The 26,309-nt window shown below is 39.0% G+C and overlaps 1 protein-coding gene across 3 annotated transcripts in view; it reads left to right on the forward strand.

Moving 5' to 3' along the window:
• RNF150 (ring finger protein 150) overlaps positions 1-25,344 on the forward strand; it is a 233,949-nt gene extending 208,605 nt beyond the window's left edge. For all 3 annotated transcript variants that reach the window (XM_076010611.1, XM_012783828.3, XM_012783829.3), the window contains one exon: positions 21,113-25,344. In XM_076010611.1, coding sequence (XP_075866726.1) covers positions 21,113-21,231 — 119 coding nt within the window. In that variant the 3' untranslated portion in view covers positions 21,232-25,344. The remainder of the gene's footprint in view (positions 1-21,112) is intronic.
• The last annotated feature ends 965 nt before the right edge of the window (positions 25,345-26,309 follow it).

Here is a 26,309-nt window from a genome sequence, read left to right on the forward strand (position 1 = left end):
AGAAGAAATGTAGATCAAATTAGTGAAGTAAATGAGGGGGTTTAACAAATGGTTTCAACAAAGAGTCATTAAACCATTAGTCAATGGTTTAAACCATTAAACCATTTGCCTCCATATATTGCTATATAGTCATCCCTCCATATTTGCAGCTTTCACAGATGAAAAATATTTGGAAAAAAGCACAATAAAAAATAATCCAACCATAAAAAAAATACAAATAAAAAATACAAAATGACAATAATTTAAATCACATTTATATTATATCAGATATTATAAGCAATCTAGAGAGAATTTGAATTATACCGGAGGATGAGTGTAGGTTACATACAAATACTAAACCATTTCATATAATGCATTTGAACATCTATGGGTTTAGATATTGAGCAGGGGTTCCTGGAACCAATCCCCCACAGATGCCAAGAGATAAAAGTACTAAATGCTAAGGGAGGGGGAGGAACAGATGAATTTGGGAAGAACCATCTCAGCTGTCCTTATTTCAGTTATTATCGCCACCTTAATCACCACCATCATCATCATCCACCACTGCTCAGCCTCCCAAATTCCTCCCACAGCATTCCTTGGGGTACCTCTGTGGACCCCTATTACATCATGGAGCACCATGAAACCCACAAGAGCAAGAACAGGGAGAAGCAGGTTTTAGTCCTAATTCTGCCACTTGCTCTAGGATTTTGAAAGAGTAACTCAGCTTTTCTGAAAGTCAGGTAGCCTGCTGTGAAACAGGCTTACATATGTAGAAGAACATTGCAAACTAAATCAAATATAATGATGGTGATGATGATGATAGTGATAAAATAATAATGGTGGTTATTGGGGAAAAGTGTGTTAGAACAATTCTGGACCAAATCTACCATTTTCTGCTGGTGCTATCACCCACCTGTTCCTCCCACCTTCCGTGCCACCTGCCATAAGCACGGAATACAGTAATAGATGCAGACAGCTGACCAGCTACTATTAATATTATAATTGGTCTTTAGTGAGATCAGTGATTCAAAATGTTACTTTAAACCTCTTCATTTCTTTTATTAATTTGACATTTATTTTCTGGAAAGCCAAAACAAATTATAGCATCTGGGAGCGACATTAAACTCTTCAAAATGTCCCTTCCCAGAAGAAGCAAGTGGTTTTGTATTTTTAACTCTGAAAACAAGGCAAGAAGGAAACTAATGTTTATGGAGAACCTGCTAAAAGATACATTATATTAGTATGATCATCAGGCTGCTATCACAAAATGCCATAGATTAGGAGGCCTAAACAACAGACATTTATTTCTCACAGTTCTGGGGGTAGGGAAGTCCAAGAGCAGGGTGCCAGCGTGGTTGGGCCCCTAATGAGAGTGATCTTCCTGCCTTGAGGATGGCTGCCTTCTTGCTGTGTCCTCACATAGTGACAGAGAGTGAGCTCCAGTGTCATCCTCTTTTGTAAAAACACTAATCCCATCATGGGCACCCCACCTTCATAACCACAGTGAAACCTAACTACCTCCCGAAGCCCCCACCTTCTGATATCATTACATTGGGGGTTATGGTTTCAACATATAAATTTTGGGGGACACAGACATTCAGTCTACAATTCATGTGTAAGGAAAAATTGTTATAATAGTAAAAAAAAGGTAAATAGCCTGTCCTATTAGAAAAAGGAAAAATAAAATATAGCAAAGTCTTAGATGGACTAGTTGTTTACATCAGTTTACATGAATTAAATATATAATGTGATTAAATCTGAAAAATAAGATAAAGAGAAAAAATAAGTTACAGAATAACAAACAGCAAGCTTTCATTCAAATAAAAAAATGTATGCTTATGCAAAACAGGGCTTAACCTGTGGTTGGATATATTTATTACCTATACTCACACACACCCATATGTATAAAATATACTGTAAAAATTAATATTATCAAATCAGAGTCATTGTTGCTGTGTTGGGGGTATAAAACTAGAAATGAGATGCCAAAGGAACTAATGTGGGGTTTTTTTTGTTTCATCTTAATTAAAAAGACAGGCTTAAATATGATTCACTCAATAAATATTTATTCAGAGCCTAGTATAATTCAGACTCTCCTTTCTGTGCTGAGGAATCTTGTGGTCTCCCAGCAGTCCCTGACCTCATGGAGCCGACATCCTACTGAACAAGACAGAAGAAATATAGAATATGATCCCAAGATCCAATTTTAAAAAATAAAATAAGACCAGGCAAGGGATTAGAGTGAAACCCAGGGCTAGTAATTGTCAGGCAATCAAAGTGAGCTTACCTGAGGAGGTGACACTGAGGAAGACCTGAATGTCAATAAGCATCAGCCCTTGGTGATAGAGACACAGAAGTTTAGTTTACTATATTATTCCCTGCATATTTGTACCTCCCCCCCCCCAAAAAAAAAATTCTGCTTCAGAGTATCATGAGATATTTAAAAAGGCACCAAACCCAGATGAAACATTTAAGGGTTGCAACCTTTTGAACCAGTGATCGGAGACAGGGGAGAGTATGTGTTGAAAAACATCCCAAAATGTAATGACTTAATAGAATGTAAATCATTTTTTAAAATACTCTAAAGTAGAACAAAATCTTCCTGACAGGTGAGGATTCAGGAAAAATAGTAGTGATCCCCAAGGACAAGGACAAGAGGAGTGAGAAGGAAGGTGTCAGATTTTCACAAGGAGGGATAATATTTTTACATTTATCAAACAGGAGTATGGCTGGGCACCGCTGCTCGTGCCTGTAATCCCAGAACTTCAGGAGGCCGAGGTGGGTGGGTCACTTGAGGCCAAGAATTCAAGTCTGCAGTGAGCTATGATGGTGCCACTGCACTCCAGCCTGGGTGACAGAGGGAGACCCTGTTTCTAAGGGGAAAAAGGAAGGAATATGGCTTTTAAAAAAATAAGCATATGCTCCAGAACAGGAAATAAATAGTTTAAAAGAGCTGTTTAAGGAGTTAGAAGACCTAATGTCAACAGTGACATACTAAGTATGACACCATTTGACCAGCATGCATGCGATTGTGGGTTCCTTGTCTCCCTCCTCACTCTAGAGCGCACCGGGTGGGTTCACGTAACCATGAACAACGACATAAACAAGCAGCTTCCCTTTGTCATCATCACCATTAGCCTACTTTTTATTAAGGGTTCCTGTGAACCAGAAACAGGGCTAAATGCTTTATATCCATTATTTTATTTGATTGACTGAGTGGGTGATTGATGACATAATCTCTAAGGCTCTTCCAGCTTTATCAGCCTGGCAGTGACACAAGGGAGAAGGCACAAAAGACTAGATGAGCTGCGGTTTCTTTCCCCAAGGAGCAAAATGCAGGACAAATGTCTGGCCCAGCTCAACATCCCCTGTATTCCCTTTGCCCTCTGTGTACACTGACCTCGTTGCACAGCTTACCTCATTTGTATCTCCTTTATTCTCACTCTAGCCTCCTTGCAAAAAATTCCTATTGCAAGGACAAGTATTAATTACCAATTCTGGTGTTTTTGTTCTAAACACAGCTGAAAATTATGTTCTGTGAGCCAGAGTAATGGATAAGGTTAGGATCTTATGCGTGACTGGACCGTTCCTCTCGCTAGTATATGCTTTAGATAGAATCCATTAGGTTGTCCAGGAAGACATGCAAACACATCCATCTAGGTGATTTCAGTAATGTATTGTTGGGATATCAAGCCATGCTCTGGGTCAAAACATCAGGCCTCTTTTCTGTAGCTAAGAGTGAATCTATCAGTTTTTGAGGACTCATTCTTGCTGCCACTTGGAGCCCTCCCCTCCTGGGCCATCCCCCCACATACCAGTTGTGACCTGCTTTCGAATCAGCCAGACGTGAATTATGCACTATTTATTGGAAGAGGTGTAGGCAACCAGGGGTTCTTCTAAACAAAAGAATTGCAGTCTTAAAGCTTTTTAAACAGGCTTCTTCATGTGCTTTCTGGGGAAACAGATGGTCAGAATGGTCAGAAATGACAACTTATCTTAAAAACCTTAGATAGACTGATAGTCGAATAGGTTGATGTAAAATGATGCCTGCATATACTGAGCCAAATGTGCTCATGTCTAGTGTTTAGTCTCCAGTTTAGCACTGAGCTATTTACCTTATAATTTGTTTATGTTCTTCCCAAGGACTATATATTTCAGCAAATTCTCTATTTAAGATGCTTCTTTCTTTTTAAAGTGCACATGTAAAAAAATGTGTTCCCATTTCTGTTTTCTCCTTCCCAACCCCTCCCCGAGCAAAGCAAAGGATTTCCTACTTTGCTATGTTCTACGACTTGACCTTTAAACCAGACTTTGAGTTTCCATCAGAGCCCTGTTCTCTAGTTTCTTCTGGCTCGTGTGTTGGACTATCTTGTAACAGAATGACACTTGTACAAGCAGGAGGGATAAGACTGTCACATGGTAAATGAGCTCTTTATGAAATGTTGATGCACTGACCTACATCCAACAACACTGAAGAAATAGAACATTACAGAAACCATGGGATAATGGCCAGGGAAAGAAAGGGCATCACTTGTCTATCCGTACATTAATGGGCAAAAAAAGAGGCCAGAAGGCTTAATGGGTAAAGAATAAAGCAGATTCCCAGTAAATACATTAAATACAATAATAGCTACATATTATCTGGCATAGCATGTGCCAGACATACGTGTAGCACTATCTGTATGGATGTATGTATTTATCAAATCTCATTACAGGCTACCAAAAGAAGTATTATTGTAGTACTTTATTGATAAAGAAGCTCAGGTTATTTAATTCTCAACATTTTATCTAAGCAAATACTTCTTAAGCACCAACACAGTATTAGCCATGTAATTTAAACAAAGTTCTGATACTTTATCCTGGTATTCAAATCCCTCTACAATCTGAGTACAGCCTATCTTTTTAATCCCATTGCCTATATCAAGTGGAAAAGGTCAGGAAAATTAAAATCACTCTACGTATTTCAAAATAAGGGGAATTAATCCAAGAAATTGATTAGGAAAATTTTGGGAAAAATGAATATTACTCCTACCTTGCACCATACATAAAAATTTAAATTGAAATGGATCATATATTTATTTCAATGTAAAAGCTAAAACTATAAGATTTCTAGAGTAATACATAGGAATAAATGTTTGCAACCTAAGGAGTGGCAGATATTTTTAGGTAGAATCCAAAAAGCAAGAACCATAGAAAAATTGATAAATTTTGATAAAATTGATAGATTTTTCAAAATTAGAAATTTGAAAATTTCAAAATTACTTTTGTTCTTTGCAGGACATCTTTAATAAAATAAAAAGCCAGGCCACAGACTGAAAGAAAATATTTACAATGCATATATCTGGCAAATAATTTGTATTCAAAACATGTAAAGAACTGTTACAAGTCAGTAAGACAATTTTAAAATGGGCAAAGCATACAGGTGACCTTCCTTGTGTCATTTTGCGGGCATTATGGGATGCCTAGTTTAGCTTTATTTATTCATTCTTCCCTTTTCACTACTGCCCACCCCACTCAACGCTAATGCATATACACCCCTCTATTCTGGAAAAATATGGAGTATAAGCAAATAACTAAAAACTAACATTTACTGAGAAAAAATAGACAAAGTACTTGAACAGATACTTAACAAAAAAGCTATGAATACTTCTTAAAATACACACATGGAAAGAAGCTCAACATCATTTATCATCAGGGAAATGTACATTAACACTGCAACCAAATACCATTAGACACCTACTAGAATAACTCAAGCTAAAAAGGTTGATGTTGGCAAAACTTTGCAGGAGCTAAAACCTTTGTACACTGCTTATAGAGATGGAAAATAACACAGCCATGTTGAAAAACAGTTTGGAACTGACAGCAGCAATATGGCAGAATAGGAAGCCCCACACTCTCCTTCCCCCATGGAGATACCAACTGACTTAACCACTTCCGGACAGCGCTCACCGGCCGCAAAACCTTGCCCACAGCCAGCACTCACAGTCCGCAAGATAGTTTGTGCTGTGCATTGACGATGACGAATCCGTTTTGCTCTTGTGTGATGAGGAAAGCTTTAAAGCACTGAAAGCTTGTTATACTTTACAGGCAGCTTTACTTGTAATGTACATCAGAATAGGCAACATATACATATATGTTTTTGTTATGTTATTTTTAAATGTTCATAATTTTATTTTGATAAATGAAAAATTACAAAAGTCACATCACGGCTGTTGGCTAAAGTCGATGCTCGGCTGTGCGCCTTCATATCACGGCTGTCGGCTAAAGTTGCTGTGCGCGTTCATCTGTGGCTGTCGACTATAGTCGATGCTGGTCCCGAAGTGGTTAACAACAATCTATAGACCAATTGCCTTTATGAGAAATACAGAAACCAGTTAACAGGTTCCTGCACCCCTGACAAATACAAAGCCAACTGCTTCAAAGCCCAGTAGGAACATTCATGGCACTCACCAGAACCCCTCCCCTCTAGCAGAGCATGGAGAAAAGTCTTAAAACTTCTTCCCAGACAGGGAAAAAGAAATGTGAGTTGTAAAGTGGGATACCCAACATTCTGAATTTTGGGGGAGCTGCCTGAGGGACTGCTTTCTGTCTTGCCTGAATTAAGCACAGACAGGAACAGGGCAACAGGTTGGGGGCCGCTGAGAACAAAGGTGATCAAGATTTGGTTGGGCACCAGAGTCTCAAGGACAGACACTAGGGAGAGCTCCAGTACCACTGCTTGCTACAGCATCAGAAATGCAACCGTGACACAGACACCAGAGGGAGCTCCTGAGTAAAAACAACAAACTTGTTCAATTACACACACAAATCCAGAAAGAACACATTCCCAGGTAAGGCTTGAGAGGTCTCCAGAATCTCTAGCCAGGCTGATTGGTGAACTACCTGTACCTGTATGAAACCAGACTGCAAACACTTGGGAAAGTGGCTGATATTTCAAATGCTAAAGTCCCAACAGAACATAATAAGGAATACAAAGAAACAGGAAAAGATGCTCCAATCAAAGGAACAAATTAAATCTCCAGACATTAACCCTAAAGAACTGGAAATATATGAATTATCAGATAAAGAATTCATCTAAAATAACCTTGCTAAGAATGGTCTGTGGATTAAAAGTGAGCACAGAGAGACAACTACACATAATCAGGAAAATGATGCATGAACAAAATGAGAATATCAACAAAGAGAAACTATGAAAAAGAACCAAACAGCAATTCTAGAGATGAAAAAGACAATAACTGAATTGAAAAATTTACTAGAGGAGATCAGTAGCAGACTTCATTAAATGAAAGAATTAGTGACCTTGAGAACAGGTCATTTGAAATTGTTGACTCAGAGGAGAAAAAGAAAAAAAATGAATAAAAGAGTAAAGACAGTCCTGAGGTACTTATGTTTTACCATCAAGTGGACAAATATATGCTTATGAATGTTCCAAAAGAAGAAAGGAGAGAGAAAGGGTCAGATAGCTTATTTGAAGATGTAATGGCTGAAAGTTTCCAAAATCTAAGGAAGAAAATAGACATCTAAATTCAGAAATCTTAATTGACTCCAAATATAATGAACCCTAAGAGTCCCACACTGAAACACATTATAATCAAACTGTCAAAATCCAAAGATAGACCATCTTGAAAGCAGCAAGAGAAGAGTAACTCATCACATACAGGAAAAGACCTATTTGATTATTAGCAGACTTCTCAGCAGAAACCTTGCAGGCCAGAAGGAACTGAGATGATATATTCAAAGTACTGGGGGCGGGGAGGAAATAAACAAACTGCAAACCAAGAAAACTACCGTGTTTCCCCGAAAATAAGACCTACCCATAAAATAAGCCCTAGCAGGATTTCTAAGCATTTGCCCAATATAAACCCTACCCTGAAAATAAGACCTAGTGATGGACATGGCTATGCAGCGTATCTGCACAACCCATGCATTTCATCATGGAGCAGTAAAGAAGATGAGCAGCCCTTCTTATCTGCCCCATCATGACAACTACTATCCCAGAAGTGACCAGAAAGGTGCGGGCAGCCCCACCAACAAGGTCAGCTCCCCCTGTCAGGTCCCAGCCATCCTGTGTGTGCTGCAAGCTGAGGCTTTGAGGGAAAATAACACATTCCTGAAAATAAGCCCTAGGGTGTCTTCTTGAGGAAAAATAAATATAAGACCCTGTCTTATTTTGGGGGAAACATGGTATGTCCTGAAAAACTGAAGGAGAAATAAGGACTTCCCCAGATTAATAAAACCTGAGGAAGTTCATCACCAATAGACCTGCCTTACAAGAAATGCTAAAGTGAGGCCTTTAAGTTGAAACAAAAGAACATTAGACAGTAATACAAAAGCATATGACAACACTCATTGGCAAAAGTAAATATATAGGTGAATACAAAATACCCTAATACTTTAATGGTACATAAATCACTTTTAATTCTGGTATAAAAAATACAAAACTGTTAATGGTTACAAAATATAAAAGTGATATAATTTATAACATCAGTAATTAAAGTGTGGGGGGAAGATGAAATAGAGTTCTTATATGTGATTGAAGTTATCAGCTTAAAATGGATTATTATAAATTATAGCATGTTTTATGTAATCCCTATAGTAACCACAAAAAAAAAAAAATACCCATAGAGGTACACAGAAGAAAATGAGAATAAAAGTATGTCACTACAAAAAACAAAGCAACCAAACTAAAAAGAAGGCAGTAAGAGAGGAAAAAGGGACAAAATAGTGATCACAAAAAACAACAAAATGGAAATAGTAAGTGCTTCCCTATCAGTAATTACTTTAAACACAACTGGTTAAATTCCCCAATCAGAATACTAAATGAATAAAAACCAAGATCTAGCAATATATTGTCTACAAAAGACTCAATTTAGATTTAAGGACACATGTAGGCTGAAAGCTTAATGAATAAAAAACAAGATCCACCTATATGTTCTTTACAAGAAACTCACTTTATATTTAAGGACACACTTGGGTTAAGGGGAAAGAATGACAAAAGTTATTCCATGCAAATGATAACCAAAAGAGAGCAGTCATTGCCATCCTTGGCCAAAGTAGACTTTAAGTCAAAAACTGTCACAAAAGACAAATAAGATAATTATATAATGATAAAAAGGTCATTTCTTCAGGAAGACATAACAATCATAGACATATATTCACCTAACATGAGGGCACACAAATATATAAAGCAAGCATGCACAGAATTGAAGGGAAAAATCAACAGTAGCACAATAATAGTAGAAGAGTTCAGTACCTCACTTTCAAAAATAGAAAACAGAGCAATAAGCCATAAGTAGAAAAGACAACATTATAGAACAATTGGACCTGACAGACATATACAAGACATCCTACCCAACAGTAGCAGAATACACATTTTACTAAAGTGCACATGGAACATTCTCAAGGATAGATCATATGGTAGGCCACAAAATGAGTCCTAACAAATTTAAGAAGATTAAAATCATGCCAAGTCTCTTTCCCAACCACAACAGAATGAAATTAAAAATTAATAGGAAGCTGGAAAATTCACCAATATATGAAAATTAAACAACACACTCCTGAATAGCCAGTGGATCAAAGAAGGAATCACGAGATAAATTAGAAAATATCCTGAGACCAGTGAAAACAAAAGAACAACATACTAACACTTATGGAAGGCAGCAAAAGCACTGCTAAGAGGGAGATTTATATCAGTAAATGCCTACATTAAAAATAAAAGATCTCAAACTAAAAACATAACTTTATACCTCAAAAAACTAGAGAAAAGAGAACAAACTAAACAAAGAGCAGAAGGAAGAGAATAATAAAGATTAGAGTAGAAATAAGTGAAATAGAGAATAGAAAACAATGGAATAAAGCAACAAAACTTAAGAGTTTGTTTTTGAAAAGATCAACCAAATTAAAGATCAACCAAATTCTTAGCCAGACTGAAATAAAGAAGACTCAAATTATTAAAGTTAGAAACTAAAAAGAGACATTACAGCTGATGCCACAGAAATGAAGAGGATGGTAAGAGAGTACTGAGAAAAATTATACACCAATGAATTAGATAGCTTAGAAGAAATGCATAGATTCCTAAACACACATCTATCACAACTGAATCATGCGGATATAGAAAACCTGAGCAGACTTATCACGAGCAAGGAGAATGAATCAGTAATTTAAAAAAAAAAAAAACTTCCAACAAAAAGAAGCCCAGGACCACAAATGGCTTTCCAGGAGAAATTCTTCTTTCAGTGTTTGGTAGAATTCTCCTGGAAAGCCATTTGTTGTCCTGGGCTTTCTTTGTTGGAAGTTTTTAAAAAAAAAAAAATTACTGATTCATTCTCCTTACTGGTGATAAGTTCAGGAATTTATGCAATTCTCAAAGAAATAATTACATACCCATATTCATTACAGCATGATTGACAATAGCCAAGAGGTGGAAACAACCTAAATGTCTAGTAACAAATGAATGGATAAAGAAAATGAAGCATATACATGCAATGGAATATAATTTAGCCTTGAAAAAGAAGGAAATCCTGTCATATGCTGCAGTATGGATGAACCTTGAAGACATGGTATGGAATAAGCCAGTCACAAAAAGACAACTACTGCACGATTCCACTTATATAAGATATCTTTTTAAAAGAGTCACACTAATTAAACTGAAAGTAGAATGGTGGTTGCCAAGGGAGAATGGGTGGCGAGGGAGAGGTAAGGAATTGTTTCAGTAGTGCAGGGCAGGGAGGGCAATTCCAGGGATCTGTCCCAAAACGTGCATGTGGTTGACAATATTGTACTGCACACTTGGAAATTATTGGGAGGATGATTTTACATTGTATTTTTTTGCCACAATTAAAAAAAGACCAATTTTAAATTGATAACACAATATCATGGATGGATCTCAAAAGGAGCGTACTGAGCAAACACCAAAGATTACATACTCTATCATTGCATTTAGATTAAATTCTGGAAGATACACCTTAATCTAGAGCCGTGATGTCTTAGTCCATTTTGTGGAGGTAGAATTTTCCTCACCCCTTTGTTTTCTTAATATTTTATTTATACCTCTCTTTTAGCATATGTCACCTTGTATTAAATTTACATAGATACAAGTCTAATCTCTTTTACTAGATCAAATTCAGCTTAAAAGCAGAGCCTGTATCTAGCTCATCTTTCTTTCCTCCGCACTGCTCATCAACAGAGCTATGCACCTAATAGGTATTCAATAAATACCTTTTGAATAAAGAAACAAGCTAAATTGTTGAATGAATAGATGAGGTCTGTAGATAATTTTATACAGTTGCAGAAATGGATAAATATGCTGAGTCTCTGCCTGTCCTTCTAAATTCACTTGGCAGCTTTCCCTTTTCATTTCCCTTTTCATTCCAATCATATTCACACTCGTCAAGAGCCTTCCATCTTCCAGATAGCATGTGTAATGCTTAAGGTTCTCTATACCTGGTACTAATTGAGCAGTGTAGAGTAGTTATTGACAACATAAATGTTCACTAGATTTTGCCTCCTTTCCTAAAAAATATAATGTAAAAGTAATGCAAAAATTACATTGCCCCTTCTTTTGGCACTTGGTGACGAATAGACTCAGTGAATGAACTGCCAAGGAAATCAGTAAGGAGTTTGAGCAATTAGAGAAAATCTTTTTCCTGCTGGGTGAAGTGTCACAGGGAAAGAAAACCAAAGGTGAAGATAGAAGCACAAAGTGAAAGCCTAATAATTCGATCTAATTTAATGGACAAGTCTCCAGGGAATTCTCCTTCACAAAGTACAAATAAAAACAATGCTTCAATCTTCCCCATGTGAAAGGTGAGAAAGAATTTTCCTGATTTGACCTCATCGTGTGTATATTTACAGTTAGGGCGCAGAAATTGAAAATGCAAAAATGTCGGTCCTATCTGAGCAATTCTAGAAGTCACTTGGCCAGATGGATGACTTTGTATTATAAGCCTGGGAGGCTTGGTTCCCACAGGTTGCTTAGTGTCAGCTGTGAGAACTTAGCAGCCACATAGAAATGTAGTTACTCTGCCATTCCAGAACAGCACAGTTGTCAGCAGCACTGGCTGGGGCTGAGATGCCATTTCTGCCTTTTTCTTCTTTGTGCTCGACTTGACCTGTAAAATGTGCATCAATTATGGGGGTCATCATACACCTCCTTCAGAGTGCCCTTGCCAGGATAACGCATGTCACGCATGGAATTGCATGGCACGATGCCTGGCATGCAGGAAGCAGCCAGCCCATCCTAGCTGTTCGTGCTCATCTTACTGCATAGCCTCTCAGGAAAGCAGTCCAGAGGCCCACCGTTCATGCAGCAGAGGCCTCTCAGAAATGGGAAAACATATGGCCGGGTGTGGTGGCTCACACCTGTAATCCTAACACTCTGGGAGGCCAAGGTGGGCGGATGGCTCAGGGTCAGGAGTTCGAAACCAGCCTGAGTAATAGCGACACCCCGTCTCTACTAAAAAAAAGCAGAAAGAAATTAATGGCCCAACTAAAAATATATAGAAAAAATTAGCCAGGCATGGTGGCACATGCCTGTAGTCCCAGCTACTGGGGAGGCAGAAGGATCACTTGAGCCCAGGGGTTTGAAGTTGCTGTGAGCTAGGCTGACGCCACGGCACTCTAGCACAGGCAACAGAGCAAGACTCTGTCTCAACAAAAAAAGGGAAAACATAGACCAAATTGGAAGTTGTTTATCTCCTCAGAAATTCTTGTTAAGCAAAACAATTCAAAGGAACACGTTTCCTTATTGAAAACATTCTGCATTTAAAGTCTAATTAACTTTCCCACTAAGACGGTGACAGAGAATATATAGGCCCTGCCCCAGCCTGCAGGAAACTCCACATTCTAAGAGGAGATGAACAGGCAGCAACCTTACAATTCAGCCAGTCTGGTTAAAAGTGTCTCCCCCGTGGTGTTCTTGTACAATACAGGCCTGATTGGAAATGATGTCCTATTTTCAAGAAGATAAGCATCAGTAGCAATGGACAGAAAGATGCTGTTTTTCTTTGAAACCTTCCTTTTCAAGCACCTGAGGAAAAATAAGCTGTTATGTGATGCAGAACAGCTCTCAGCGTGCAAACACCAAACTCCTGGAGAATGGGACACCTGTGGGATTATATTCGCCACCACCTTATTTTCTCTCAAAACAGAGACTACTTATTCCGAGGGCAGTGTTTGCTAATTCCTGACAGCGGAGGACTCATTCCAGCCTGCTACTGTTCTGTGCTTGCTTTCATAAGACAGGCAGCAGAATAAATACCAAACCTCATTCTGGGAAGGCTAATTTTCTGTTTAGCTTTGAATAACTGTCATAAAGAAACAATTAAGTAGGAAAGCAGTGACTTCGTGTGAGAACTATCACGTCAAGTTAATAGAGTACCAAGCTAGTGGAATATAAACCAAAATATGCATTTTTTTGAAAACCCATAAAACCAAGCCACTCTGTTGCTTACTTATAGTAATGTGTTATCCAACTCACCAAGGATGCAAAGTCTTTAAAGGAAATGGTTCCTAGATTTTTGTGGGTTCTTTGAGAACCTGGTGAAAACTACCAGGAAAATGCCTATATGTATGTAGCCATAAAAGTATGTATGTAATTTTAAGTACCTGAGCACTCCTGCAAATCTAATGCTTGAGTTAAGAATCTCAACTCAAGGATAAATTATGGCCATGTTTATGGACTCTGGTGGCGGACAGAGGTGGATTTGAATTCTGGTTCCAACTCTTACTGCCATGTAACTAAGGGCGTTTTTAACCTTTTTGAGCCTTGGTTTTATCACCTGATAACAGAAATCATAACACTCCCCATGTCATAGGTTAATTATGAATATTAAGTTAGAGAATCTATAGGCTGAATGCAGAGGCTCACACCTGTAATCCTAGCACTTTGGGAGGCCAAGGCGGGAGGATTGCTTGAGACTAGGAGTTCGAGACCAGCCTGGTCAAGAGTGAGACCCCATCTCCATAAAAAATAGAAAAAAATTAGCCAGGAGTAGTGGTAGCTGCCTGTAGTTCCAGGATCTCAGGAGACTGAGATAGGAGGATCGCTTGAGCCCAGGAGTTTGAGGTTTCTGTGAGCTATGATCACATCACTGCACTCCAGCCTGGGTGACAGAGCAAGATACTGTCTCAAAAATAAAATAAATTAGAGGATCTATTTAGAGCACTAGCTATAAATAATATGCTTAGTTCGTGGCATGTACTAAGTACTCAATAAACATTAATATTGTTATTAGCTATGAAAATACAAAACTTAGGCCCTACATGGCCAGAGAGCAACTTCAATATCATTTCAATTCTGCAAACGTTTACCAAGTGCCTCCCCTTTATGAAGGAGTGCTACAGGATTCCGGAATGGGAATGGGAACAGTGGAAGGGGCCTGAGCCAGGGTGTTGATTCAGATAAACTGGGTATGCCCAACACCAAACAGGGCAGATCTAAGGGTCTTATCTTCTCGGGGTTGGAAGGAATCTAAACAGTCATCCAGCCCACTATCATAGATGATTGTATCAAAACCACGGCAGAACAACAACTGCAAGGCCTACTTCACAAAGGGAAACCAAAGAATCTTTAGGTAACATTTTATGTATTTAAGAGGAAGGAGATAAACCAAAGATATTAATAATTTATGGACAAAATGGAATTAATAAATCCCACCACTAAGAATTTTTGGTTAACCACAGTTTAGGCTACTGATGGATTTTATGCAGAATTAAATGTGGAAATATATTAAAGCAATAGTTATGGGTCAACAAAGTAGGTCACAAAGCTCCATTTGAGATAGACTATTTTACCTGCCTCCTCAGTCTCATAAAACAGACTATTTTCTGCTCCGTCTAATCAGATGCTCTGTGGCACTCCTCATAATGAGATTCAAGGCTGCAAATGAGATGACTCAGGATCAGTCTTTAAGTTCACCCCAACCAATTCAGTAACACTTCCAGCATCTCATTTCCTTGGATATGGATTTTACCCATAAAGGAGGAAAAAAATTCAAAGGCATATATTTTAAAAGAAAAGAGGGAAATTAATCAATAACACTGTATTCTCCTAGTTCTCCTCTTACTACTATGGCCGGTTTCAGGCTCTTTGGGAGATCACCTTCCTCTGCTGTTCTTCTGCTCTTCCCCTAAATATGAGATCTCAAACTCACACATCTACACAGGGCAGGCAAATATTGTGAGCCACTGAAGTAGACTGTTTGATGACTGTGGTGACCTAGAGCCTGTGTGCCTCAGACTGAACAGGGCAGCCCCTACTCAGCACCCACCAATGGTTTCCATCTGGGAATCAGGCATATATTGCTAGATCTTTCTTTTTCCAAGATAAATTTCAAATATAAATTTATATGTAAAATTTTCTGACTTTTAAATTTTGGTAACTTATTCACACCTTATAAAACACCTTCTACAGGCCAAACAAAACATACCAGTTTGAGAGTTCGGCTCTAGGTGTTTGGGTTTCCACGAGCTCTGCCCCTGGTCTGGTCTTCTCACTCTGCAGTCTCTTCCTAGAGAAACTCATCTGTCCCCATGGTTTAAAATACCTTCTTTGGCTGAAGGCCTCCAAATTCATTGATAGTCACGGCCTCTTCTCTAAATTTCAGACTCATGTGTCTAATATAACTGCCAATGCCATGTCTCCCTTGGAGTCTCACAAGCACCTCTGCAAAACTGATCTCTTAATCTAACTTCCAGAACTGCTCCTCCTACAGTTTCTCTAGCTCAGTAAATGGTACCTATATTGCTCAAGAAATGTGGGAGTTATTCTCTACTTTCTTCTCTCCTGCTTCCATTGTCCATTCCATCTCTTCCTGTTGATCCTTCATCTAAAATCATTCTTTGGTTTGTCCACATATTTCCATCCTTGTTGCCACCAAGCCACTGATGTTTTATCAGTTTTGCTGCAGTCTTTTTTGAGCTGGATTACTTCTGCCCATTGTCCTGCCAATCTCCTCTGCATTTAACAGCAAGTGACCTTTTAAAATATTAAGTGGATCAGACAACTCCCTTGTTAAAATCTCTCAATGTCTTTCAAATGCATGAAAAACAAGAGAAGAAAGTGTATCAAGTAGGTATGATCCTACTGTGTCAAATAATGTAAGAGGTTGTTTTTTTTTTCTTTTTTGGGAAAAAATGCAGAACAAGAGTATTTTTCATCTATAAAATAAAAACTATAATACCTACATGAGGGGCTGTTGTGAGTATTAAATAAGAACCAATATTATTTTTGCATTGGTTTTGTTAGGTTTTTCAGAGGAGAAGGAAAATTCAGTGAACATTTATTAATATGTTAATAGCTACTTACACTCCCTAATTAGTACCACTTACAGAGAACCTTCTAAGTGTTTTAGTGACAAGGTTTTCATTCATATTATTCTAGCTTCAGAGTTAAACATCTGCCTTGATTAAAGCATAAAACCCTGTTTTTTTTAAATTATGGATCAACCCAAGTTCAATTAAAAACATAGGACATAGGATAATTTCAAATGTCTTCAGATTATTTTTAAAAGAAGGTTTTAAATGGAAAATCATTAGATGATGAGGTTGGTGCAAGGTTACATCATAAATATTGAACCATTGCTCCAAATCTATTTTTATTGATTTGAATTCACCTTTGCCTTTAGCTATACAGGACAGTCTTAATTTGCAAAGTAGACCAAGTAGACCAGCAGCCCATAGTCGCAGCAGTCCTTGTGGCCCCTTTTTCTTTCAATGCCCACATTCCCATTTAAAAAACATCAAGTTGAGAATGAATCCATGAAATCTGCTGTGGTTGGTGACTGCAAAGCCAGGAGTGAAGGTGAGAAGCTGCCCCTGCAGCAGTGAGGTCTGTCTCTATAGAACTGTAACTAAGTCAGCTCTTTATCTGTGCTTCCTCTCCTACTAGATCCATATGAGTCATAAAATCCCTCCATGATGAGCTCTCTTGTTGACTTCCAGTTTAATTGTGAGCTGAATTGGTTGATGGGCCCTTACAAAGAGAGAAGTGGAGATTAAACTTCATTTAGAGTAGAGCTCTCATCTTTTATGTCCAGGAATAAGATTTCAGCTTTGGGGGCTGGGTGCAGTGCTCACATCTGTAATCCCAGCACTTTGGGAGGCCGAGGTGGAAGGTCAGTAGAGTCCAGGAGTTCAAGACCAGCCTGTGCAACATAGTGAGACCCTGTCTGTACAAAAAAATAATAAAAAATAAAATAAAGGTTTCAGTTTTTGTTATGCTTCCAAGTAGTGAATTCTCCTATGTGTCTATACATGTACCAAATACACAATACGCAGGCGTTCATTTGTACCACCATAATATTCTGAAATAATAAATTAAAAAATATACATATTTTAGAAAAATAAAAAAATTTGAAGCTTGCAGAAAAGAAACTTTGTTTCTCAGTGGCAATTCTATTAAATAAGTATTTATCAAGAACCAACCACATATGAGACCCCGTGCTATATTGGAATCAACACATACATGTATAAACAACTGGAAAGGACTCTAATGCATCCGATCCAAATTCTCATTTTTTAGACAATTGAACTTTAGCCCTAAAGGAGAAAAGCAATTTATACAAAGTAATACATGTAATTACTTATGGCAGAGACTGGAATATAGTCTAAAGTAAGGCAGATTCCCAGTCCTCATAAATACAATTTTAAGTACATGTATTTTGTTCCCATTATAATAGTGATGTTTAGGAAGAGCACTGAGTAAAAATAGTAAATCTACCATATGAAACTACTCTTAGTCTCTCCCGAAACCTACAAAAACTACAATAAAGGGCATTTTGTTTAAAGACAGAAACCAATATGAGCAAGGAAAATGGAAAAAGAGACTATAAGAAAATGTGGGCAACTGGAAAAAAACAGTGACTTCATAAACTGGAAGGACAGATTGCATCTGGACATGCAGGTTGTATCCTGCCCCAGTCCAGGGGCCACTGCTCACTCGGACTCGAGCTCTGGAGTGGTTCACTGCTCACCATGCACCATAGCAAGCCACTGCCCTGCAGAGAAAAGCACAGGGCAGCCCTGGGAAAAAGGGCCATCCCAATTGGTATCCAAGAATTCCCCAAAGATCAGGGATTGAAGGTACCAAATGGTTGTGAAGAAGAGGATAAATGAAAAGGAATACACTTCACACCTATAATCCTTACACTCTGGGAGGCTGAGGCAGGAGGATTGCTTCATCTCAGGAGTTCGAGACCAGCCTGAGCAAGAGCAAGACGCTGTCTCTACTAAAAATAGAAAGAAATTATCTGGACAACTAAAAATACATATAGAAAAAATTAGCTGGGCATGGCATATACCTGTAGTCCTAGCAACTCAGGAGACTGAGGCAGGAGGATTGCTTGAGCCCAGGAGTCTAAGGTTACTGTGAGCTAGGTTGACGCCATGGCACTCTAGCCCGGGCAACAGAGTAAGACTGTGTCTCAAAAAAAAAAAAAAAAAAAAAAGGAGTACATTCACACAAAGCAAAGATGGCAGATACATAGATAGATAGAGAGATGGTGCCAGTTTAGAAAGCATTTTGTTGGGAAGTGTGAGTGGAAATCCAGTTTCCCTTTTTTCTAAGTTTTTCTAAGTGGTTTCATTGCCTACTTGTTGAATGTCCCTGTTTTGAAATACTAATTACTTGTATCTTTCTAGAGCTGCTTTCAAAGTTTTCTTTTAGCCTTGGATCTATTACATTACAATGAACTTCATGCATTTAGGGACCTAGAAAACTTATTAGAGCTTAGTCGTTAGATTGGATATTTCCCTGTGAAATACCCCACTTCTCTAAGACTGATTCTTCAGGTCATAACTCTGTTAGTTCTCTTTATTTGTCTCCTTTAAAACATCTTAGGAATTCACTGTCCTTTGTGAAACTTGTGTATTTCCCTTAACTAGGCCACAACATGAAAAAAATTATATCAGTGATTATCATAGCAAAAGTATTTTTTGCACTTATTTTCATTACATGGCAAGCAAAAGTATTATTATATAACCATCATTATTCTTTAGTGCTCAGACGTTTTTGTTGGTCTTTTAATTGCATGTTTCTTCTGCAGAGTAATAGAATGTACAAGACCTTTCGGGTTTATGCAGCTCAGCTCTCCAGCCTCTCCTGTCTGTACTTCCTAGCTTGACTCTGCATTCCAGTCGTATTTAAAAACCCTCCAGTGTTCCACCTGCCAGGGCTCTCTATCACCTCCAGCTATCTGTACATTGTAGGGGCAAAAGGAAAAACTTCCCATTTACCAAAAAATCAACTTGCAAAAGGGAGATTAATTGGAGAAAAGGTATACAAATTTATTTAATATGATCACAGAAGCCTTCAAAATGAAGACTCAACCCCCCAGTGGGTTGCAGAAGCTTATGTACCACCTTGAGGTTCCAGAAGGAATGGGGGCTCAGATCCTGGCAAAACAGATTATGGGCAGAGGGGAGAAAAGGAATTCTGTTGGGGGGCAATGAGTGAGATTACTAGGGCAAAAAGAATGTCCAGTGGTCTGCGGCAAAGTCGGTTGGGCCCACAGAGTGGACAGTGGTTTGTGACAAGTTTGTCCAGGTTTCTTGACAGCCTTCAGTCTTCCTTCCTGTGATAAGGGTTCAGTGGATGAAAACTCAGGGAAGAGACTAGAGGTCATTGTTTTCTTCTTTAGTAGGTCCTGATACTTTGGAAGAGACAGTGTGGGGTGGAGGTTATCAGAGAGACCTTGAAGTTTTTTTTCAGTTCAGCATGTCGCCATATTTTGAGGTATCACTTTCTGAGCCCCAATAGCATGCTATTGCTTAAAAGATTATTTTTTGTTCCTCATCTGGCTAAAAGATTATCCTTTGGGACACAGTTTAGACACTACACCCAGCATATAATTATGTAGCCCTCTTACCTGCCACTGTAATACCTGGTACATTTTCCATCTTAGTGCTTATACCGTTGTGTTGTTTGTGTCTGCCTGCCCACTACACAGTAAGACTCCCTTAAGGACAAGGATTTCTTGCTCTCACCTATATCCCTAGCCCCTAGCACAATCCTTAGTATAAAATGGTGACATGATAAATATGTCTCGAATGAGTAAGTGATATATGTTCATTACAGAATATTTGGGAGAACTAAAAAAAATTTTTAAAGAAAATGAATATAAATCTCCAAACTAGAGATAAATCTTATTAGCATTTTTGGTTTCCTTGCTTCCAGTTAGCTTTCTCCATAATATCATGGAACTATAAAGCTTTGAGTATTCTGTTTTCACTTAATAGTACACTGTGAACATTTTCTCATGTAACTACAAATTCTTTGAAAACTTTAATGGTTATATAAAGATTGTCCTTTAGAAGTAACATATAGTTTATTCAGATATTCTCTATTATTGGACTTTAAGTTATTTGCAATATTTTACTAAAATAAATAATGCTTAAATGAATATATTTGCATCTCTAATTATTTCTCTATTGTACCTTCCTGAAATGAAATTACAGGGTGAAAATTTCACAGTTCTATGTACAATGTATCGAGATACCTACCTCAATGTGCCCTTAACTGTAATATGATATGTTTTAAAGAGTAAAGGTTACATAGACAAAAAGGAGTATCTCATTTTTACCTTATTTAATGCCCATTTATATTACACTCTCTATGAATTGTATAACGATAACCTTTGCCCATTTTTCTGTTGGACTATTCTTACTGATTTAAAAGCTTTCTATATGTTAAGAATACAATGCTTTGTGAAATTTTAAAAAATTCCCTAGTTTGATATATGCTTTTTGATTTTATTTGGCATGTTTTTATCATAACATTTTTAAAATTTTGTGAACACTTAACCAATCTTCTGTGAATTGCTCAATTACTTTTCTATATAGAATTTCTTCCCCTACTTAAATATAACATTTTCCTACTTAGATATGTGCTTAGATGATATATTTTCTCTACCTTTATTAGTTTCTTTTGCTTACATTTAAATTTTTGACCCATTTAGAATTTATTTTGGGGTATAGTGTGAGATGAAACTTTAGAGTGTTTACAGAATAACTAATTCTTCTAATACCTCCTCTTGGCCTTGAAGAAAATGTTATTAGAAACAGTTGTATTGCGATAACCAGAACCTAAAGTCACAGCCCAGTGTTCACTGTGGCCTTTGCTTTCTCCTCCCAGGTGAGCAGGAGCCGGCTGTAAGCAGCGATTCTGACATCTCGTTGATTATGGCAATGGAAGTTGGACTGTCTGATGTAGAACTTTCCACTGACCAAGACTGCGAAGAGGTGAAATCTTGAAATGGCGAATATAGAAAAAGAGATAGTAGGACCCAAGGGGAAGGAAGGGACGAGTACGCTGGGACTTGAACCAGGCACACACACCTGCAGAGCACCTTGGCAACTCCAGGGTGCTCCGTTCAAGAATGACAACGAAAAGCAATATCCAAAGTCTTGTTAATCAGGATGCAGTTTCTCCATCTCTGCGACAGTCCGCGGCCTTGGCAGCTCGGAGGGTGAAAGCTGGTTCCCGCGTCCTTGCAGGCGTACGCTTCAGAAGCTCCTACGACAGAGACAGAAAAGACACCTTTAGTATTTCTCGGTTTCATTTCAGTTTTTTCCGGGTCTTAATTGTTCTTGTTTTTGGAATGTCGTTTGATTTCTTTGGCAATTTCTGTTTGAAGACTATGTGTAATTGACTTTATAGCCACTCCTTTGTTCTTCCTTTGGTTCACTCCAGCTTTTGTATAGATTTCTGTTTAGAAGCACCAGTTCCTCCTATGGTCAGTTTGTAGTCCACCTCTGAGAGGTAGGGTCTTGACCTCTTGGCATGAAGTGTGCATGACTTTGAGAAGTGCCTCCGCACCCTGAAACAGACTAAGGCCAGCTTCCGTTAAGAATCTAAATTCTTTTAAGTGGGTCTTGAAAATCCCAGCTGCCAAAGACCCCACCACCAAGCTCCTATCTGCTGAGCCACTGCTCATTATTTTCAGCAGCACCACACCGGCTTCCGCTTGACAGGCTCTGTTAAGGGCCCTGGTGACGTGTGGCGGGAGCTCTAGGGAAGAAGTTCAATTCATCTGGGTCTAACTGTCTTTGGCTGAAATTCTGAACTCGGAAGCACTCTCCAGGGCCTCCAATCTTCGGTGGCTGTGGGGCTGGTTTTAAAACCAGAAACTGCATATTCTTCCCATTAAAAACAAAATGTCTGTTGCCTTGGCTTTCCCTGGGCTAAAGTAGATTTTTTTCACTTAGTGGGTCAGCAGGAGATGGGGGCTTTAAAGACGGGTCGGTCATTTTTGAGCCCAGTGGCAAACACAGTGGGGGCTGCAGTAGCACCTAGATCTTACCTTAATTTCAAAATACTTCTGTTACACCTCACGAGACCACATGGAAGGCTTTGCTTCCTGGGGCTCCCAAGTGTGTCCAGATACCAGGTGGGGAATGAGGTGTATGGTTTGATAAATCATTTGAACCAAAAAGTGCAGCATGAGAATTTGCTGAAACAAGTTTATCCCGACTGAGATAGACAAAGCAAGTAAGAGAGAAAGGAGAAGAGGTATCCAATGAATACTCAAGTGCACCGCCATTTTTAAAACTGTGTCTGTTTTTATTCTTTTTGTGTAACTTTTTTTCAGAAAAGTGCTATTTTTTTCTGAAATAGCACTATTTGTGCAATTTTTTCAGTGGGCCATTTTGTAATACATTGAGACTATCCAGATGCACAGATGATTAAGGTAATGAATAGCTTCTCTGAACAATCAGAGAGGGTCACCTCATCATCTCTAAGCAGTTGGCCAAGGCCAGGCTGTTGCTTGGATTAACTACAAAAGAAAGGCTTTTCTCACTGCATTGTATTTACATATTTGACGAGAGCTTTTCCACCTCAAGATGCCAACACTCATTCAAAAGCAGAGTTGAGTGCTGCTGTAAATGCTCACCACCTGTTCATTCATGGCGTGCGGGCCAAGGGAGAAAGAACACTACTAGTTGCTCTTTTTTTACTGCCTTTAATAATTTCCCATCTGATGGTTTAGAAGGAGACAGCAAGGCAAAGGAAAATGATTACCACCTTCAGAAAGATCTGGCACTTGCTGTAACGAGATCCAGTCTCTAGGTGTGGGAAGGCAGGCAGGGAGGAATAAAGAGACCTCTGACCCAGGAGTCCTGGGTGAGCCACACCCTTGCTAGCTCTCAGCTTTTCCATCTATATGGTGAAGAGTTTAACAACACAATTTCCAAAGCTTCCCTGGCTGTAGCAGCACTGACTAGCATTTTGCTAGGTGGATATACTTTTTGCAGATAGCTGTGACATGGGCAAGCAGGCTGAGGCTTGGGGAGGCAGAGTTATTTGACTTACAACATGTAATAACAGCCTGTGAGATTTGGCACTCCTGTGTTGCTGAGAATGAAGATCTAAATGATTGAAGTTTTAATTCCAGGTAGGAGTTGGTTTGTTCTGCCTTGTTGAAAAACTGCCGTTAGTCACAGAGTCTTCGATCTCTGGATACCTTCAAATCCCACCTCTCAGTGTGGGATTCTTGATCTCAGTGTAGGTCTGTACCACTTACTCCTCCTTCAGTCAGCTTTGCCCAAAACAGATTTTGGAATTATTGGTATTAACCTAAGTCCAGTGGAATTAGAAAGAAAATTCAGCAGCAAAAGAAATATAAATGGTATTTCCTACCCAGAGAGAAAACGCCCTTTGGCTTGTATAGTCCTCTGTTTGATGAGTGTTTTTCCTTCTTGCCAATAACCAGATAAATCAGGATTTGACTCAAATGCAGGCCCTGGTCACAGCTGCCCTACAGGATGCTGTGTGGATGATAAGGGGTCCCAGAGGCCAACCTGAGGCCTGTGGATGTGACCCCAAGGAGGTACTGCTGCAAATCCCATGAGCTTATGACATTCTCTACTTACCAAAGGTTTATTTCTAGAGATTCCCTGTGGCTTTGATAGTTTTTTAAAAAGTATAAGCGGAAAATTTTCATTTCAAAAGAAAGAGAAACAGCCCTTCTCCATAGCCTTCTTCATCACCTCCCCCCAAAAGAGACTCTGACCTGGAGACCCAGTGGTCCACAGATGAGTGTCAAGGGTGTCGAACCCTCTAGATGCTGATGCAGATTGAATGTGCATTTGCAGATGTGCATTTTTCTAAAGCGAGGGTCTAGACCAGCACTGTCTGATAGACATATAATGCAAGTCACATACTTAATTTTCTACTAGCCACATTTTTAAAAAGTAAAAAGAGACAGATAAAGTCATTTTAATCATATGTTTTATTTAACCTAATATTATTGTTTCAACACATAATTAATGTAAAAAGTATTAATGACATATTTTACATTCTTTTCTTGTACTAAGTCTCATCCATTGTGTTTTTTACACTCACAACACATCTCGATCTAGATGAGCCATGTCTCATGCACTCAATAGCCATATGTGGCTAGCGGCCACTGATAGGACAGCACAGGTCTAGAGCTTCTCCAGTAGCCTCACAAGATTCCCTGACCCTTGCAAAAGAAAAAGGTGAAAACCTTAATTACCTCCAGAGAGAACCAGACACCACCCAAGTCGCCTAATGAAAGGCCCAGAGATCCGTTTATTTTATAGTGAATAAAGATTCAGGCAGCCCTTTCTGCAATGTCTGCTTGAACTTTCTAGCCACATCACTGATGTCTATTATCATTTAATCTTACTTTTCTGGCCAGTTGTTTTTTAAAAAGTCACACAAACCTTGTCAATTTGGTGCTGAAACAAAATTATATCCCTCACTTCTATGATAAACCCTTAGGCTAATATATGGCACTTAAGAGCCAGAGAGAATTCCAGACTGAAGTCATCCAACTTTACTTTAACTCTTTCTTATTTGTGGCCAGCAGAAGGTCCTTTCCCAGTCCCAGTGTCTGCTGTCCCCACAGCTGTAGCTAAAACTTAAGGATTTTGGAAGAAAGAGTGAGAAATTACATATTGACTCCAAATACAAAACTTACTGTGGCCTTACTAAGAAAAAATCTTTGGGGCTTATGACTGCCCAGCCTCTACTTAGTGAATTCTGACCACCTCCGATAGCCAGCTTTGTACTCAAGGTGAGCATCCACCTACCACCCCTAGAAAAGGAGCATTAGCATTCACTCAGAATAACTTAGGGTCACCTTTAGGAATTGCTACCTCCTGTGTGTCTAGTCCCTTTGGAAGAGCTGGCCCCTGACCATGGAACCACCATCTGAACATTAACTTATGCTCTAAGTCAATGTTCACCTCCCTGGAACATAAACTCTGGTCATCTATGTAGAGAGAGAGAGAGAAGCAGGAGAAAGTTAAAAGTGACAAAGGTACCTACCCATTTTGGCATCACAGGGTAATGATCATAACCATGGAAGCAAATCCCTGTCCAAAAAGGTTTTCTTTTTTTTTTTTTTTTTTTTTTGAGACAGAGTCTCACTTTGTTGTCCAGGCTAGAGTGAGTGCCGTGGCGTCAGCCTAGCTCACAGCAACCTCAAACTCCTGGGCTTGAGTGATCCTTCTGCCTCAGCCTCCCGAGTAGCTGGGACTACAGGCATGTGCCACCATGCCCGGCCAATTTTTTATATATATATCAGTTGGCCAATTAATTTCTTTCTATTTATAGTAGAGACGGGGTCTCGCTCTTGCTCAGGCTGGTTTTGAACTCCTGACCTTGAGCAATCCGCCCGCCTCGGCCTCCCAAGAGCTAGGATTACAGGCGTGAGCCACAGCGCCCGGCCAAGGTTTTCTTTTTTTTAAAAAAAAAATTGTTTTGCTTTGTTTTTAGCATTTTTAGCATTTACCTTCACCTGGTGAGATATCCTGGTCATTCATGGGCCTTGGTTTGGTCATATCAAAAATCACAGTGCCCGGTGGCCATTTCTGTCACTGCCCTGACAGCTGTGTGGCTACCATACTTTCAGAACCAAAAATGATGACAGGTAGTCTAACCTGGGATTCTTTCTTATTTATGAATTGTTTAGATGGAAATTTTTACAGAGCATAAAAATTCAATGGTTATCCATTGAATGCATCACCTTGACTGAAAACAAATCTCATTGAATCAAAACTTTTTCAGAAAATCTGGGCCAGGGAGTCACTCCCTCTAGGAGCAGGGGCCCAGCCCAGGGGCCCTCAGTGGTACTAGGACCACCGAGGCAATTTCCAGTAGCATTTTTATGTATTCTCTCACTTAGATTCCTTTCTCTTTTTTTTTTTTTTTTTTTTTTTGAGACAGAGTCTCGCTCTGTTGCCCGGGCTAGAGTGAGTGCCGTGGCGTCAGCCTAGCTCACAGCAACCTCAAACTCCTGGGCTTGAGTGATCCTTCTGCCTCAGCCTCCCGAGTAGCTGGGACTACAGGCATGCGCCACCAT

Source organism: Microcebus murinus, chromosome 15 (genome assembly GCF_040939455.1).
Source record: "Microcebus murinus isolate Inina chromosome 15, M.murinus_Inina_mat1.0, whole genome shotgun sequence".
In the NCBI taxonomy this organism is placed as follows: Eukaryota; Metazoa; Chordata; class Mammalia; order Primates; family Cheirogaleidae; genus Microcebus; species Microcebus murinus.